This window comes from Chiloscyllium plagiosum, unplaced genomic scaffold (assembly GCF_037043375.1).
Source record: "Chiloscyllium plagiosum isolate Xiang-an unplaced genomic scaffold, Cpla_swu_hap1 HiC_scaffold_8, whole genome shotgun sequence".
NCBI classification, from domain to species: Eukaryota; Metazoa; Chordata; class Chondrichthyes; order Orectolobiformes; family Hemiscylliidae; genus Chiloscyllium; species Chiloscyllium plagiosum.
Genome location: NW_028270146.1, coordinates 100,200,979 through 100,219,177, shown reverse-complemented (window position 1 = coordinate 100,219,177; position 18,199 = coordinate 100,200,979). Strand labels below are relative to the sequence as shown.

Genomic DNA, 18,199 nt, shown 5'->3' with positions numbered 1-18,199 from the left:
ATAAGCTGGGGCTCTCTTCACTGAAACATAGGAGGGGTGACCTTATAGCAAATTATAAAATCATGAGGGGCATTGGTAGGGTGAATAGAACAGAGATCATAGAACATAGAACAATACAGCGCAGAACAGCCCCTTTGGCCCTCAATGTTGCGCCAACCTGTGAACTATTCTCAGCCCGTCCCCCTACACTATCCCATCATCATACATGGCCTCTTTCCTAAAGTGGGCAGTTAAAAACTAGGCAGCATATTTTTAAGGTGGAAGGAGAAAGATTTAAAAAAGACATGAGGGGCAACTTCTTTTGGACAGAGTGGTTTGTCTGTGGAATGAACTGCCAAAGGAAGTGGTTGATGCGGGTAAAATGATAACATTTAAAAGACATTTGGATAAGTACACAAATAGGAAAGGTTTGGAGAGATATCGGACAACTGCAGGATAGTGGGACTAGTTTAGTTTGGGAATGTGGCCAGCATGGACTAGTTGGACCAAATGGTCTGTCTCCGTGCTGTATGACTTTAAGACTCCATATTTTAAAAAAAACGTGACTTGAAGTTAACAACTCTAGGTGAAGCGTAATTTCCTATAAGAAACAATGTTAAAAACAGACTTATGTTCTCAATGACAAGTGTTGTTGCCTGGAAAAGCCAATGTAGAAGTTGAAATGCTTTGCCATGCTGAGCAATCGTAATTAAAATAACTTGCTAAACGAAACAAGGAAAACTTACGTGAAGAAAGCAAACATTTTACTTGCTGAAGCATCTTTTACAGTATGGTACAATATAAGTTATATTGTGCCTGTTCAGGAGAATCGATGTTTCGAGCAAAAGCCCTTCATCAGGAATAGAGGCAGGGAGCCTGCAGGGTGGAGAGATAAATGAGAGGGGGGTGGGGGTGGGGAGAAAGTAGCATAAAGTACAATAGGTGAATGGGGGTGGAGATGCAGGTGATAGGTCAGAGAGGAGGGTGGAGGAAGGTAGCAAAGAGTACCATGGATGAATGGGGGTGGGGATGAAGATGATAGGTCAGAGAGGAAGGTGGAGTGGAGAGGTGGAAAGGAAGATAGGCAGGTAGGACAGGTCATGGGGACGGTGCTGAGCTGGAAGGCTGGAGCTGGGGTGAGGTGGGGGAAAGGGGAAATGAGGAAACTGGTGGGCGAAAGGGGAAATGAGGAAACTGGTGGGCGAAAGGGGAAATGAGGAAACTGGTGAAATCCACATTGATGCCATGGGGTTGAAGTGTTCCGAGGCGGAAGATGAGGTGTTCTTCCTCCAGGCGTCAGGTGGTGAGGGAACGGTGGTGGAGGATGCCCAGGACCTCCATGTCCTCAGCAGAGTGGCAGGGGGAGTTGAAATGTTGGGCCACAGGGCGATGGAGTTAATTGTTGCCGGTGTCCCAGAGATGTTCCCTAAAGCACTCTGCTGGGAGGCGTCCAGTCTCCCCAGTGTAGAGGAGACCGCATCGGAAGCAACGGATACTCCGTTTCTTCCTCTCCTGATGTCCCCAACAGCACCCTTCCACTGACACTCTCATTCGATTGGCTGAACTTGTCCTCACCCTTGACAATTTTTCCTTTGAATCCTCCCACTTCCTCCAGACCATGGGCACCCGTATGGGGCCTAGCTTTGCCTGTCTCTTTGTTGGCTACGTAGAACAGTCCATCTTCCGTAGTTACACCGGCACCACTCCCCATCTCTTCCTCTGCTATATTGATGACTGCATTGGCGCCATCTCGTGCTCCTGCGAGGAGGTTGAGCAATTCATCAATTTCAGCAACATATTCTACCCCGACCTTAAATTCACCTGGACCATCTCTAACACCTCCCTCCCCTTCCTGAACCTCTCCATCTATGATGACCAACTTGACACTGATATTTTTTACAAATCCACCGACTCTCACAGTTACCTGGAATATATATTTTCCCACCCTACTTCCTGCAAAAATGCCATCCCGTATTCCCAATTCCTCCGCCTCCGCCGCATCTGCTCCCAGGAGGACCAGTTCCACCACAGAACACACCAGATGGCCTCCTTCTTCAGAGACCGCAATTTCCCTTCCCACATGGTTAAAGATGCCCTCCAACGCATCTCATCCAAATCCCACCCCTCCGCCCTCAGACCCCACCCCTCCAACCATAACAAGTTCAGAACCCCCCTGGTGCTCACCTTCCACCCTACCAACCTTTGCATAAACCACATCATCCGACGACATTTCCGCCACCTCCAAACGGACCCCATCACCAGAGATATATTTCCCTCCCCACCCATTTCCGCCTTCCAGAAAGACTGTTCCCTCCGTGACTACCTGGTCAGGTCCACGCCTCCCAACAACCCACCCTCACTTCCTGGCACCCTCCCCTGCCACCGCAGGAACTGCAAAACCTGCGCCCACACCTCCTCCCTCACCTCCATCCAAGGCCCTAAAGGAGCCTTCCACATTCAAAGTTTCACCTGCACATCCACCAATACCATTTATTGTATCCGTTGCTCCCGATGCGGTCTCCTCTACATTGGGGAGACTGGACACCTCCCAGCAGAGCGCTTTAGGGAACATCTCTGGGATACCCGCATCAATCAACCCCACCGCCCTGTGGTCCAACATTTCAACTCCCCCTGCCACTCTGCTGAGGACATGCAGGTCCTGGACCTCCTTCACCGCCACTCCCTCACCACCCAACGCCTGGAGGAAGAACGCCTCATCTTCCGCCTCGGAACACTTCAACCCCAGGGCATCAATGTGGATTTCACCAGTTTCCTCATTTCCCCTTTCGCTCACCTCACTTCACCTCCAGCCTTCCAGCTGAGTACAGCCCTCATGACCTGTCCTACCTACCTATCTTCCTTTCCACCTATCCGCTCCACGCTCCTCTCTGACCTATCCGCTCCACCCTCCTCTCTGACCTATCACCTCCATCCCCACCCCCATTCACCTATTGTATTCTATGCTACTTTCTCCCCACCCCCAACTCCCCTCTCATTTATCTCTCCACCCTGCAGGCTCCCTGCCTCAATTCCTGATGAAGGGCTTTTGCCTGAAATATCGATGTTCCTGCTCCTCGGATGCTGCCTGACCTGCTGTGCTTTTCCAGCATCACTATAATCAAGATTCTGGCTTTCAGCATCTGCAGTCCTTGTTTTTAACTAACTGTTTAAAATAGCACGGTGGCTCTGTGATTAGCACTGCTGCCGCACAGCACCAGGGACCTGGATTTGATTCCACCCTCAGGCAACTGTGTGTGTGGAGTTTGCACGTTCTCCCTGTGTCTGCATGTTTTTCCTCAGGGTGCTCCAGTTTCCTCTCGCAGTTTAAAGATGTGCAGGTTAGGTGGATTGGTTTACAGGTGACTGGGTCTGGGTGGGATGGTCTTCGGAGGAAGACCCTTTCTATGTTGTACCATGAAAAATGATGACATAGCACAGACACAGTGGTGCCAACTCTAGCAGGACAATCAGGGCGTTCTCTGATGCTGCAACTCAAGAGTCATAATAATGTGAGACACTCGGTAGCCAGTAAGTAAGGGGTGCTAAATTGGGAATTGTCACTTTAAATGAGGAGAGAAGGTATTAAAGAAAAGAGACAACTTTAAAGCAAAAAAACTTAACAAGAGGAGACATAAAATGAGGACTCTGGATCAGTGGTGCTGGAAAGGCACAGCAATTCAGGCAGCATCCGACGAGCAGCAAAATCGACGCTTCGGGCAAAAGCCCTTCATCAGGAATAAAGGCAGAGAGCCAGAAGCGTGGAGAGATAAGCTAGAGGAGGGTGGGGGTGGGGAGAGAGTAGTATAGAGTACAATAGGTGAGTGGGGAAGGAGATGAAGGTGATAGGTCAGGGAGGAGAGGGTGGAGTGGATAGGTGGAAAAGGAGCTAGGCAGGTCGGACAAGTCCGGACAAGTCAAGGGGACAGTGCGGAGCTAGAAGTCTGAAACTAGGATGAGGTGGGGGAAGGGGAAATGAGGAAGCTGTTGAAGTCCACATTGATGCCCTGGGTTTGAAGTGTTCCGAGGCGGAAGATGAGGCGTTCTTCCTCCAGGCGTCTGGTGGTGAGGGAGCGGCGGTGAAGGAGGCCCAGGACCTCCATGTCCTCGGCAGAGTGGGAGGGGGAGTTGAAATGTTGGGCCATGGGGCGGTTTGGTTGATTGGTGCGGGTGTCTCGGAGATGTTCCCTAAAGCGCTCTGCTAGGAGGCGCCCAGTCTCCCCAATGTAGAGGAGACCACATCGGGTAATAAACAATGACATAAGCACTCTAGTGAGAAAGGATCTTCACTAAGTACAACGAAGTAGAATGACTATTTGTGGAGATCAGAATTAAAGTCTGTTTGAGAAACCTGGTGGACATAATTTACAGGCCCTTTAACAGTAGGTAGAACTTTAAATAAGCAATTAGTGGATCTTGTAACAAAGACTATACCTTTGTTCCTGCATATGTAATAAGAGAGAATCAGTGCAGTCTAGTCTGATTACATTCTAATACCAAGGTCACACTGCTCACAGAACACTGTGCTTCCTTCACAGGCGCAAGAAGGAGATCAATGAGCATCATATTCAGATGTCAGTGAAACTCTTTAAGCTGGTAGGTGGCATGGCACAGAGGAGAGTTTCTCTCGACATCAACAAACCAACAAGAAACAACAAAATATGAGAAAGCCCATTCAGCTCATCGCTATGCATTTGCAATGACTGGTGTACTAAACAACAATTTCGCTTTCTAGAACTGATATCTGCACTCTCAAGGCAACATTCCCTCTCCACAAATAATAGTCATAGAGCTGGACAGCAATGGAAATAGACCTTTCGGTCCAACTCATCCAAGCTGACCAGATATCCGAAATGAAACTTGTCCCATTTGCCAGCACTTGGCCTACATCCCTCTAAATCCTTCCTATTCATATACCCATCCAGATGCTGTTTAAATGTTGTAATCGTACCAACCTCCACCACTTCCTCTGGCAGTTCATTCCAGACAAGCACCACCCTCTGCGTGAAAAAGTTGCCTTTAGGTTCCTTTTAAATCTTTCCCATCTCACCCTCTCGTTCTGGATTCCCCCATCCCAGGGAAAAGACCTTGCCTATTTATCCTACCCATGCCCCACATGATCTTATAAACCTCTATAAGGTCATCCCTCAGCTTACTCCCAAGAAACAAATCCCTCTCCCCAAAGAACATTCCCACTCCCCAAACGGTTCAGTTCCACAAATTACAATCCCACTCCTGCAAATGAAAATCTCACTTACCAAACAACAGTTTCACTTCACTTCTGATTTTTTTTTATTGCAGGCTTACGTGAATCAAACGAATCTTGAGAGCAAGCTTGAAGAAAAGTATTCAGCAAAATTAGAGGAAATTAAGGAAAAGGAAAAAGAGGTAACTGAGTTGGACCAAAACTATACAAGGCACTAGTCAGACCCCAGCTGGAATGCTGTGAATAGTTTGGGCCCCTTATCTCAGGAAAGATATGCTGGCATGGGAGGCAGTCCAGAGAAGTTTCACTGACTGATCCTGGAAACAGAGGAGACTGTCTTGTGAGGAAATGTTGAATAAGTTCAGTCTATACTCATTGGTGTTTAGAAGAATAAGTGACCATTTTAAAACATACAGGATTCATAGGAGACTTTGCAGGATAGATATTGAAAGGTGGTTTCCCCTTTTGGAAGGTGTAGGACCAGATGACATAATCTCAGAATAAGAGATAGAGATGAAGAGGAATTTCTTCACTCAAAGGGCAGTGAATATTTTGGGCTGTTGAGGCTGGATCATTAAGTATACTCAAACCAAGATAAACAAAATATTTAATCAGTAAGGGAATCAAGGCAAAAGGCAGGAAAGTGGAGTTGACAATTATCATATCACCCATGATCTCATTGAATGGTGGAGTAGACTCTGGGCTGAATGGCCTACATCTGCTCCAAAATCTTACCAGCTAAATTTTCCTGATGACACAATGATAGGTGGGAAAGTAAATTGTGAAATGGTGTAAGGAGACTATAAAGGTGATATAGATAGGTTAAGTGAGTGGGCAGTGATGATATTGCAGATGGGGTATAATATGGGGAAAATATGAAATTGTCCATTTTGCAGGAAGGAAAAGAAGAGTCATATTATCTAAAAGGTGAGAGGTTACAGGGCTCTGAAATGCAGGGAGATCTAGGGTTCTTGTACGTGAATCACAAACAATTGGTACTGGTACAGTTAGAGAAATTAGGAAAGCAAATAGCATGTTATCATTTATTATGAGGGGATTTCTTACAAGAGTAGGAAAATTTTGCTTCAATTATACAGGACATTGGTGATTCTATATCTGAGGTACCGTGCAAAGGGCTGACTCCTTGTTTAAAGAAAGATGCAAATGCATTGAAAACAGTTCAGAGAAGATTACCAGACTAATACCCAAAATGGGAGGGTTGTCTTGTAAGATAAAGTTGAATAGGCTAGGTTGTATCTACTGGAGCTTAGAAGAGTAAAAGTTGAACTTGATTAAAAATATAGAGGTATTCCCACACCTAATTTGTACTTTTCTACGTTTGGGTTTAATTTCTCATCTGAATTACTGCATCGTTGTCAGTGCAAAACTCCCTCAGGACTGGTGCAGAGAGTTATCCAGGGCAACATTACCCAAAGCAGTTTAATTGTTTCCTTAAGTACTGTCATGGACAGAATATGTGTTGCTTTTCACTGCCTGTGATCAATATGGTTGTATGTAAGAGGTATGTTTTTACCTTGGTATGTGCATCCCAAATAAATAAAAACAGTAATACTAGAGAGACTCAGCAGGTCTGTCAGCATCTGTGAAGAGAGAAACAGACTTCAATGACTCTTCATCAGAGGAGATTCACTGAACTCAAAACATTAACTCTGCTTTTCCCCCACCGATGCTGCCATACCTGCTGTTTTTATTTCAGATCTCCTGCATCCCAATTAAATAAATCCAGCATCAATGTTTGTGAGTCTCATTGCTCCCCAAATAACAGAATGTTTTACTCACCTGTCTCACTTACACATACACACATTAATGATATCAGCCTCTTTTATGGCAGGCCTGTAGTTTCTGAGATGAAGTCGATGTTTTCTAGGTATTGTAAAGTGAAGGGTTCTCAACAGTCTGTGAAGTTTCTTGTAGTTGAATTTTAAGGAGTTTGGTTTGCAGGTAAACTCCAAATTGGAATAGGTTGGGGGAGCAGTTTTCTCTGGGAACTCCTACTTTCAAGGTATTGCTCATTAATTATCTTGCAGCTGGTTTGATGGCATTTTGGTGGAATTCTGCCTGCAAGTAACTTTTGCAACAACAAAATCAATTCTCATCAGGTGAATTCCACAAGTTCGAAGTCTTTTCTGAATAAAATTGGAGAGTGGGTGGTGACGGGTTATTTAACATCTTGACCTATGTCAATGCCATAGTAGTCTCTTAGATTAGTTTCAGGAAAGGGCATCAATTCAGCATCAGTCTGGAAGATTGTTTAGGTCTTTTGCAACAAAAGAGTGGTTTCATTCCTCAAAAAGATGTCAGGTGACCCTTCGGTATCCATCTTTCCAGCCTTTGGTGTTCTGTTTTTAAAAACTTGAAAATTGGTTTGAAGTTCAGAATATACCGGAGTGTGACAGTACAGACTAGGATCTGATTGAGGTGTTCTTATCATTAAAGGATTTTACATGTTAGATAGAGTGAAACTATTTCCTCTGGTGAGGCAAGTCAGAACAAATGGACATAACCTTAAAACTGGAACCAGTCAGTTCCGGGGTCACGTCAGGAGACGGTTGTAGGAATGTCAAACTCCCTTCTCCAACAGCTGTCTTATCGTCCGAGAGTCACTTTGCTTCTGCATGTGTGCCTGAGCCTTTTCAAGAATGCCAGTATCATTTTGGCACAGGAGGAGGCCATTTCACCCATCATGCCTGCACCATTCCTTCAGTCCACGCCTATTCACAGCACATGGAACAGGTAGGCATGCAAATTGCTGCCTTGAGGTTCACATTCCCAACGCCAGAAGCCTGTGGCATAGTTGCCCACACACTGCAGCTATAAGCCCCCTGAGCCAGTGCACAATGTTAAGGGAGAAGGGTCCTGTTTGAGCCACCATTGATCTGCTTTCCTCTCCTTGTTTCCCACCTGTTCAGTACCAGCAGGAGGTTCACGACGAGTACGAGGCAAAAATGACAGCCTTGCCGCAGTTGGTGGAAGAGCTGAGCAAGTTGATCATCACAAGCAAGTTCACCCCGGAGCTGGAGAGAATGCAGAGCCAAGAGAAAGATGTGGAGGAATCAAAAGCTCTTGAACCACTGCCACCTACAACAGAGAACACATCAGAGAGTATAGCGAATGAAGATGAGGATGGTCCAGAATATCTTATTGCTGTGCTATAACTAACAATAACACTAGTAAAAGCCCTGGATCAGGGATGTACTGCACAGATACCAGGCCGAGGTCAGCACAGAGATGAGTTGAGTACTTTACACTGGTGCAGGGTAACATGTGCTCCCTCGCTGATTTATAGCTTGTATGGTCTCACTTGTTAATGTGCACACATCGAATTAGGGGTTGACACCCATTGTCAGATGGGTTGTCAGAAAAGTGCTTCCTCTCATGGTCTATCTATATTTTCTTGTGCCATTCCCTCTTCCGTAGTTTCGTCTCTCTTGTAAGGACTTGCAATCGATCAGTGACTTTTGTGACCGGGCACTCTGGTCTCTGCTCCCCCTGTCAGTGAGGCATTTCCCCTTTGAGCTTGGTGATATTAAAACACGGAAACCACGTCTATCCTGCCCTTTATCTCTCTCTTCTCTTCGCCTCTGCCTTTTTATAACAACAGGGGAAGTGGCATCTCTTGGAGAGCTGCCATAGAGGTGACAGTCCAAATGATTGCTTCTGGACTCTGCACTTTAACATGTCGGTGAAAGGCTGTCTTTTTTATGGGTTTGTTAATCAGTCAGTTCCCTTGGAATCCAAGCTGTTCCACCTATCCTTAAAACATTCATTGTTGAAAGTGGATTTTCTGCTCTGTTTACCCCAGGGGAGATGTCTCCAGGTATTGGAGGTAAACATTAATGTGCAGCAGAAGGAGCTTGATGGCTGATCTCATGGCAGAGACCTTGGGGAGCATGCATGCAGCAGTGAGGGTCTACTGGGACAAGAATAGTGTGTTCACTATAGCAGGTAGCTCACCAGCAAAGTGGCCTGCTGTTCAAGAAATGCTGGGCTCCATGTAGATGCTGGGATAAGATTAAAGCCTTTGTAGAACCACGAGTTCTGAATAACCTTAAGTGGGTACAGTACCTCTTCCTCTGACTCAGCTTGCTACGGTTCTCTGAAACTATTTTCTGTGGTTTGTGTGCAGAATGATTATAGTACTTTTACCTTGACTTAAACAGCAGTTTGAGTGAATAACACCTGTGAATGTTTTTGAAAATAAACTTAGTGTGACCATTCCCTTCTACCGATGTATGTGTTTTTTTAAGTGTATTTGCCGAGTTACCATTGGAGTCTAGAGTGGGCCTAGTAAGGGGCATATACCTTGGAAGCAGTGGACCATGGGAGGGGATGAGTGAGCTCTCAGCAGATCAAATGATCTGAAACTTTGGTTAACCATTAACTGGCCTCAGAGTGAAGGGATGGCCCTTTAGAAACTAGATGAGGAGGAATTTCTTCAGCCAGAGGGTGGAAGCCATTGCCTCAGAAGGCTGTGGAGGCCAAGCCATCGAGAGTCTAGGACAGAGCTTGATGGCTTCTTGATTGGTAAGAAGATCGAGGGTTATGGGGAGAAGGCGAAAGAATAGGGTTGACATATGAGCCATGATTGAATGGTAGAGCAGATCCGATGGGCTGAATAGCCTAATTCTGCTCCTATGTCTTACGGTCGTGGTTCCGGGCTATCAGTGTCAACAGCATAGTTGGTAGACTATAGCAGGGGTTTAAATCACAATCGGTAATGTTAATGACAACAGCAAGCATCCATCAATGGGGTTTATGGTTGGGTGGGTGGGTGGGTGGGAGGTGAAGGGGGCAATGTTCCTAATTATCAATATGAATCAGCCCAGGAGGTTCTGCTCTGACCTTCAGTGAGCTGGGAACAAGCAGGGATGGTGGGACTGAAATTGGTCCGAATCTGGTACTGTGAAGTGCTACAAAACAGAAACTGCTGGTGAAACTCAGCATCTGTAGAGAGAGAGAAAGGCAGAATTTATGTTTTGAGTCCAGAAACTGTCAGATCTGCTGACTTTCTCCAGCAATTTCTGTTTTGTTTCTGACTTCCACCATCTGTAGTTCTTTGTTTTCTGTAGTAGCTCATCTCACCGTGTGCAATGTCTTTTTCTAGTGATGACAAAAAATTAGGCTGTCCAGTGCATGTCACTCAACTGAAGAGAACTGCTTTCATACCAATGTTACTCTGAGGCTGAGGGACATTACAGCCCTTCCCCCACAGGAACTAATGATATTTCCTCTCAGGTTATGGCTGTCACTGCCAAGGCTGTCACTTCCATTGCATGGAATCTGCTGATATGTGTGACTAACATTTTCCCAGAGCATACCATTCCAAAATGTGTCCTGGGGATAGCCAAGACCCGGGCATTGACACCAGTTGGATCTGATTCCCCACCAGACATGGCTCTCTCAACAGCATTCTCAACATGTACAGCTACTACGACTACACCGTGGACTATGATACAGATCACACCCTAGCCCACATCCAGGCTAGGATGCAACCTTTGAACCTTTTACAACCAATACAGAAAATTCATCTTTGTATCAATGTTAGCCACACTGCTTATTCTGGTTAAGTAACAGTCATAGAGAATTAGAGTCCTTAATTTTCCATATTGTACAATACGTTTAGGAGATTAGCTAATAGAGCAATGATTTGTTTTCCTTTGAAAAAGACAGTTCCCAAACAGTTAACATTTCTAAGCAATCCTTGGAAATGTCAGGGTGCCTTGGTTCAGGCTTCCATGTTGACTAAGCAGGTAGGATAGCCCCTTATTGATAGTGTTCAGAAATGACCCTCAGTAGGATACACACACAAAAAAAATCTCAAGCTGGCAAATGAACAGAAAGAAAGGTGACTATTCTGGCATCTTCGGTACGTGTTCTTTACTCTTTGGTTAGAAAGTTCAAACGTTTTGCAAACTTCCTGCCCCTAGAATCAGGCTTTATTTATTAATAGCTCCTCATTAGGGTGCAGACCTTGTAAGATAGCTTATCCAATAGAAGATGGACCATGGAAGATGTTGGAAGATCCAAGGAAGAGTCTTCTAACACTGGTTAAGAAACAGGATGCTCCATCTATTAGTTACTGAGATCAAAACACTCTGTACCATCCTTTGTTTCATCCTCTGGTAACAGTGAACCGATCTCAACTATTGTGGGTTGTATTCTCTTTTTGTCTGTTTAACTAATATATTATAGCTAAACCGCCACTACTTAATAAAACAGCTTAAAATGTCTTAAATGGTCAACTGTCAGTCTTAGGTAATCAACTCCAACATCTCATGCAGTCAACCATCTCAGTGGGACAAGTAATCTCTGGCACTGCCATGAGTACAGAAGCAAAATGGACATGATCTACAACACCATATTCTCAACAAATGGGAAACAACAATTCCCTTAGAAATTCCCTAAACTCCATTCTCTCTGAAATAAAGATCAACATTCCATTTGCATTCCCTATTGCCCATTCCTTTCTTTTTGATGTTTATGCAAAAGGGTATCCCAAAGTACTCTGTGTTGTAGTTTTCTAAACTCTTTCTCCATTTATGATCAATTACTCCATATTTCCTGCCAAATCATCACTTTTTCCCCACATTACATTCCAACTGCCAAGCTTCTTCCACTTGATTAATGAGTGTATATCCCTCCTTAGAATCTGTGTGTCATCCTCGCCAGTTGACTTCACACCTATTTTTGTATTTTTTAAAAATCTTTTATATAAATGATTTGGATAAGAATATAGGAGGTATGGTTAGTAAGTTTGCAGATGACACCAAAGTTGCTGGTATAGTGGACAATGAAGAAGGTTATCGAAGATTGCCCGTAGTGTTAGGTAAAGGGTAAATGTAGGGGTATGGGTGGGTTTCGCTTCGGCGGGTCGGTGTGGACTTGTTGGGCCGAAGGGCCTGTTTCCACACTGTAATCTAATCTAATCTAATCACAAAGAGATCTTGATCAATTGGGACAACGGACTGAAAAATGGTAGATGGAGTTAAATTTGGATAAATGTGGGGTATTGCATTTTGGTAATATGAACAGGGTCCTGGGTGGTGTTGTAAGAACAGAGAAACCTAGGGGTTCAGGTACATAATTCTTTGAAATTTGCGTCACAGGTAGACAGGGTGGTTAAGGAGGCATTTAGCTTGCTTAACTTCATTGTTCAGACCTTCAAGCGTACGAGTTGAGGCGTTACGTTGAAGCTGTACAGGAGGTTCATGAGGCCTCTTCTAGAGTTCTATGTACAATTGTGTCACCTTGTTCCAAGAAGGATATTATTAAACTGGAGAGGATTCAGAAAAGATTTACCAGGATGTTGCCGGGAATGGCAGATTGGAGATATAAAAATAGACTGGAAATCAGCATTGGAAGCTGAGGGGTGACTTTATAGAGGTTTATAAAATCATGAGCGGCATGGATTGAGTAAAAGTCTTTTCCATGGGGCGGGGGAGTCCAGAACTAGAGGGCATAGGTTTAGGGCGAGAGGGGAAATATTTAAGGGGCAACTTCTTCACAGAGGGTGGTGTGTGTATGAAATGAGGAAGTGGTGGAGGCTAGTACAATTACAACATTTTAAAGGTGCCTGAATGGGTAAATGAATAGGAAGCGTCAAAACATGTGTTGCTGGAAAAGCACAGCAGGTCAGGCAGCATGCGAGAAGCAGGAGAATTGACATTTCGGGCAGAAGTCCCTCACCAGAAATGCGGAGGGGGAGGGGGCCTGAGAGATAAATAAGAGTTTTGGGGTAGGGGTGGAAAGATTGGTGGAATGGCTATAGGTGGATGGTAATTGTGATAGGTCAGTGAGGAGGGTGGAGCAGACAAATGGGAAGGAAGATGGACAGGTTAAGAGGGCTTGAGTTGCTTGAGCGTTGGATCTGGAGGTTTGGAAACTGGTGAAATCAATGTTGATGCTGTGTGCTTGTAGGGTCCTGAGGCGGTAGATGAACCATTCTTCACCCAGTTGGCGGTTGAATTTGATTTGGCAGTAGAATTTGATTTGGCAGTCGAGGAGGCCCAGGATTTGCATGTCTTTAGGAGAGCATGAGGGGGGGGGGTTGAAGTGGTTGGCTACAGGGCAGTGGGGCTTTTTTGGTGAGTGCAGACCAGAGATGTTCCCTGAATTGTTCCACAAGTTGGCATTCTGTCTCCACAATGTACAGGAGACCACATCGAGAGCAATGGATGCAGTAGATGGGGGTGGGTGGATGTTCAGGAAAATCTCCGCCAGATTTGAAATGATCCATTGAGGCCTGGAACGGAAGTGAGGGGGAGGTGTAGGTGCAGGTATTACATCTCGTTTGGTGGCAGGGGAAGGTACCAGGTGTGCAGAGTGGGTCAGGGATTGTGGACCTAATGAGGAAGTCAAGGAGGGAATGCTTCCTGTGGAACAAATCTGGATATGGGGAGGGAATATATAATTTTGGTGGTATCTGGCCGTAGGTGGCAAAAATGGTGCATAATAATGTGCTGAATCCTCAGATTCATGGGGTAAAAGCTGAGGGGTTTTTGGGGTGGGGTGGGGTGGGGTGGGGTGGGGGGGCATGTTCCATTTTTGTTGCATTTGGAGGGGTGGGGTTTAGGGTACTGTTGATTTCATGGGAGGGAAAACTGAAATAGGAGGATATCAGAGATTTCCTGGAGTGGAATTAGATTAGATTCCTTACTGTGTGGAAACAGGCCCTTCGGCCAACAAGTCCACACCGCCCCGCCGAAGCGCAACCCACCCAATACCCCTACATTTACCCCTTACCTAACACTATTTAGTATGGCCAATTCACCTGAGCTGTGGGACGAAACCGGAGCACCCGGAGGAAACCCACACAGACACCAGGAGAACGTGCAAACTCCACACAGTCAGTCGCCTGAGGTGGGAATTGAACCCGGGTCTCTGGCGCGTGTGAGGCAGCATGGATGAGTTGGACCGAAGGGTCTGTTTCCATTTTGTATGACTCCGACTGAGTGCTCACGGCTGGTGGCCGGGGCGGGGTCTGTGGGGCGGGAGATGTTAGCGCGAGGCGGGTGGGGTGAAGGGGGAAATGGGCGGGGTCTGTTTGGGACACCTCGCTGTGACGGCGAGTGGGCGGGGTCTGAGGCGGGACTCCACGCAGATGGGCGGAGTTGGGTCGGGGAGGAGTACGACTGGGGCGGGGCTCGTTGGGCGGGGCTCGTTGGGCGAATGGGCGGAGTTGGGGCGGGGCGGAGGACGTCATGACTTGCGGGGCAGGGGTGAGATGAATGGGCGGAGCTCCGGGCGGGGACGGTTGGTGCGGGTGAAGCCTGTGACGGGTGGACGGGGCCCGGCGAGTAGGCGTGGCCTTGGGTGGAGTTAGGGAAAAGGGGCGGGCTCTCCCGGTGAGTCCGTGTTGTCCCAAGCGGACGGGAGTGTGGGTTGAGTCAGTGAGCTCGAGACCAGTGGGGGTGAGGCACCATGTTCAGCTGGCTGTCTGGGCCTGAGGCCCGCGGGAAGGACTCGGTGGTGTTTAACACGGTGTCCGAGGGCTTGCGCTCCCTGTACAACAAGAGGCTGCTGCCGCTGGAGGATTACTACCAGTTTCATCACTTCCACTCGCCCGCCCTGGAGCAGGCCGACTTCGAGAACAAGCCCATGGTGCTGCTGATCGGCCAGTACTCCACCGGCAAGACCACCTTCATCAGGTAAACGCATACACGTGACAGCTAACATCAGGTAAACGCATAGAGGGCTTCAATTAGCCCTCCATCTGGGCTGACGAGCTAATAGTGACTAACTTTCTGTCAGAACTGTTGGATAGTCGGCATTGCAATAAACGAAAAGTTGGCAGCTGGCAAAAAGACCTGAAACTGAACAGGTCTGTGAAGCAGTGGCCAAATGTTTTAAATGTTGAAATTGTACCAGCCCGAGGAAGTGGTGGAGGCTGGTACAATTACAACATCTGAAAGGCATCTGCATGGGTTCATGAATAGGAAGGATTTAGAAGGATATGGGCCTGGCAAATGGAACTAGATTGGTCCTACTCACACAAAGAATCTGTTCCTGTGCTGTAGGACAGGACCTGGACCGACAACAAGCCAAAGGCTGTGGTATTGGTATTGATAATGAAACTAAATGTTTGTCTAGAGGATGTGCGAGTGGTCCGGATGTTGTTGTTGTTGTTGTCCAAACATAAGTGCAGTAAGAAAAATGGGTGGGGGATGTGAATAAATATGCAACAAGATGGGAGCTAATCTTACAAGCAAAGTCATAGAGATGTACAGCATGGAAACAGTTCCTTCGGTCCAACTCATCCATACTGACAAGATGTCCTAACCTAATTCACTCCCATTTGCCAGCACTTGGCCCATATCCCTCTAAACCCTTCCTATTCATATACCCATCTAGATGCCTTTTAAATGCCACAATGTACCAGCCTCCTCCACTTTCTCTGGCAGCTCATCCGTACACACACACCCTTTTATATCTTTCCCCTCTCACCCTAAATCTATTTCCTCTAGTTCTGGAGTCTCCCACCCCAGGGAAAAGGCTTTGTCTATATATCATATCCATGCCTTTCATGATTGTATAAACCTCTATAAAGTCACCCCTCAGCCTCCAATGCTCCAGGGAAAACAGCCTGAGCCTATTCAGCCTTTCCCTATACCTCAAATCCTCCAACCCTGGCAACATCCTTGTAAATCTTTTCTGAACCCTCAGTTTGCTGATTTTAAAAAATGGACCAAATCCAGGATTGGCTAACTAACAGGAGGCAAAGTGGGACCAGCTAAACTTTGTAACTTGCAAACTCTTCTGTAGGGCAAGGAAAGAAGTCCATTTCTCAGAATTGGGTATTTTGCTGGGGTAATATATGGTTATAAAGAATCTCCCTGAAAATGTCTTTTCCTTTGGTTGGCATTTATTTATTTATTCATTCAAGGTTTATTAGATTATTGTGGATTTTTGGACTTAATGCTAAACCCCAAAGGTCAGAATCTCTTGTTTGGGAATAACTATACTGGCATAAAGAACAATCACTAACCTTAGGGGGCAAACTAACAGGATTAATTAACAAAACATAACATTTGATTTTCCATTTTGAAGATATGTTGATGTAGAAGACCAAAATAGGTCGATTGTTCTTTTAGATTCCCACACTTCGAGACTCTTCTTCTCTTCGCTCCTTCAGGCTGATGCTTTGATAACTTAGACTTTTATATACATTTCTCTCTCCGTCGCCCGCACGCATACATGCGCACTTGTGCGATTCAGGATGTTTCATACAATTAACTCGTGCCCATACAATTTACTAGTTTGCCACCAACATGCTACCAAGGTGAGGGATATAAAGCTCAGTATTGATTCCGGAGGTATTTTATAAAATTCCCAATTGAATGGTGAAGTGTTATCTCTAAACCGATCTATCAACCTCAGCGTTAAAATTTAGTGTTCAGTAGATCCTGCATCAAGTTCCATTAGCAAAGAGAATTACAATATCTTGACTTTAGTATCTTGAAAGCTTTGATCAAATCTCTCCTTGACCTTCGAAGATCAAGCATCTTCACCTTTGTGTCTGTGTGTAAGTAAGTAATCCATCATTATAATTTAACCTTTGGAGTGCATCATTTTGTGAATCTGCACTGCATTTCCTCCAGCTCTCAGTACTCCAGTTATGGAGGGTCTAACCAAGTCTTTGTTTAGTTGAATCATGATTTCTTTGCCTTACTATGATCCCCTAAACATAAATCTGAGCATTCTAATGTACTTATTGGTTATTTTCTGTACCTGTGACATGTTAATGATTCCTGATTCGGCTTTTGCCCGAAACGTCGATTTTCCTGCTCCTCGGATGCTGTCTGACCTGCTGTGCTTTTCCAGCACCACTCTGATCTAAACTCTGGTTTCCAGCATCTGCAGTCCTCACTTTTGCCATGTTTAATGATCTGAATAAGTGGGCCCACACTTTTTTTTTACTGGACCCACAAAATACTAAAATACTTAGTAGAAGACTCGCACCACTCCATTCAAGAATTCCTGAACACCATGAAAAATGTCAAGATAGAAAAGGATGAAGTAATGGTCTCCTTTGATGTTTCAATCCTGTCCACATCCATCAAAATCAAAGAGACACTGACAACACTATTAAAAGAACCAAAGACACAAACACCAGACACAGCCAAGTTCATCAGCAAAGACAACATGGTCACACTAGTAGACCTATGCTTCACCACCTACTTCACTTTCAATAACCAAAGCTACAGAAATCAACAGAACACCCATGGGATCACTTGTATATGGATTCCCAGCAGAAGCAGAGACTCGAACAAACAGTTCTCCCAACCATCCAACCCAAACTTTGGATTGGCTTTGTGGATGAGACACGTTTCATCACTAGAGTCATAGAGATGTACAGCACGGATACAGACCCTTCGGTCCAACTCGTCCATGCCGACCAGATCTCCCAACCGAATCTAGACCCACCTGCCAGCAACTGGCCCGTATCCCTCCAAACCCTTCCTATTCAATATACCCATCCAGCTGCCTTTTAAATGTTGCAACTGTACTAGCCTCCAACACTTCCTCTGTCAACTCATTCCATACACATGTGAAAACATTTCCCCTTGGGTCTCTTTTGTATCTTTTCCCCCCTCATCCTAAACCTATGCCCTCTAGTTCTGGACTCCCCCACTGCAGGGAAAAGACTTTGTCCCATTTAACCTATCCTCGTGACTTTATAAACCTCTATAAGATCACCCCTCAGTCTCTGACACTCCAGGAAAACAGCCCCACCCTATTCAACCTCTCCCCTTTGCTCAAATCCTCCAACCCTGGCAACATCCTTGTGATTATTTTCTGAACCTTTTCAAGTTTCACAGCATCCTTCCGATAGGAAGGAAACCAGAATGGCACGCAATATTTTAAAAGTCTTCAAACCAATTATCTGTATGGCTGCAACCTCTGTCCTCCATATTCTGACCAATAAAGGAAAACAAAAGAAATGCCACCTTCACTATCCTGAGATTCTACTTTCAAGAAACAATGAACCTGCACTCC

The 18,199-nt window shown here is 45.5% G+C and overlaps 2 protein-coding genes across 3 annotated transcripts in view; both read left to right on the top strand.

The window, feature by feature from the left end:
- Window positions 1–9,420, top strand: part of LOC122553871 (1-phosphatidylinositol 4,5-bisphosphate phosphodiesterase beta-2-like) — a 145,704-nt gene extending 136,284 nt beyond the window's left edge. For both annotated transcript variants that reach the window (XM_043698321.2, XM_043698320.2), the window contains 3 exons: window positions 4,515–4,572; window positions 5,278–5,364; window positions 8,113–9,420. In XM_043698321.2, coding sequence (XP_043554256.1) covers window positions 4,515–4,572; window positions 5,278–5,364; window positions 8,113–8,358 — 391 coding nt within the window. In that variant the 3' untranslated portion in view covers window positions 8,359–9,420. The remainder of the gene's footprint in view (window positions 1–4,514; window positions 4,573–5,277; window positions 5,365–8,112) is intronic.
- A 5,091-nt stretch (window positions 9,421–14,511) lies between these two features.
- LOC122553870 (EH domain-containing protein 1-like) overlaps window positions 14,512–18,199 on the top strand; it is a 75,540-nt gene continuing 71,852 nt past the window's right edge. The window contains exon 1 of the mRNA XM_043698319.2: window positions 14,512–14,850. Within this exon, the coding sequence (XP_043554254.1) occupies window positions 14,624–14,850 (227 nt within the window). The 5' untranslated portion in view covers window positions 14,512–14,623. The remainder of the gene's footprint in view (window positions 14,851–18,199) is intronic.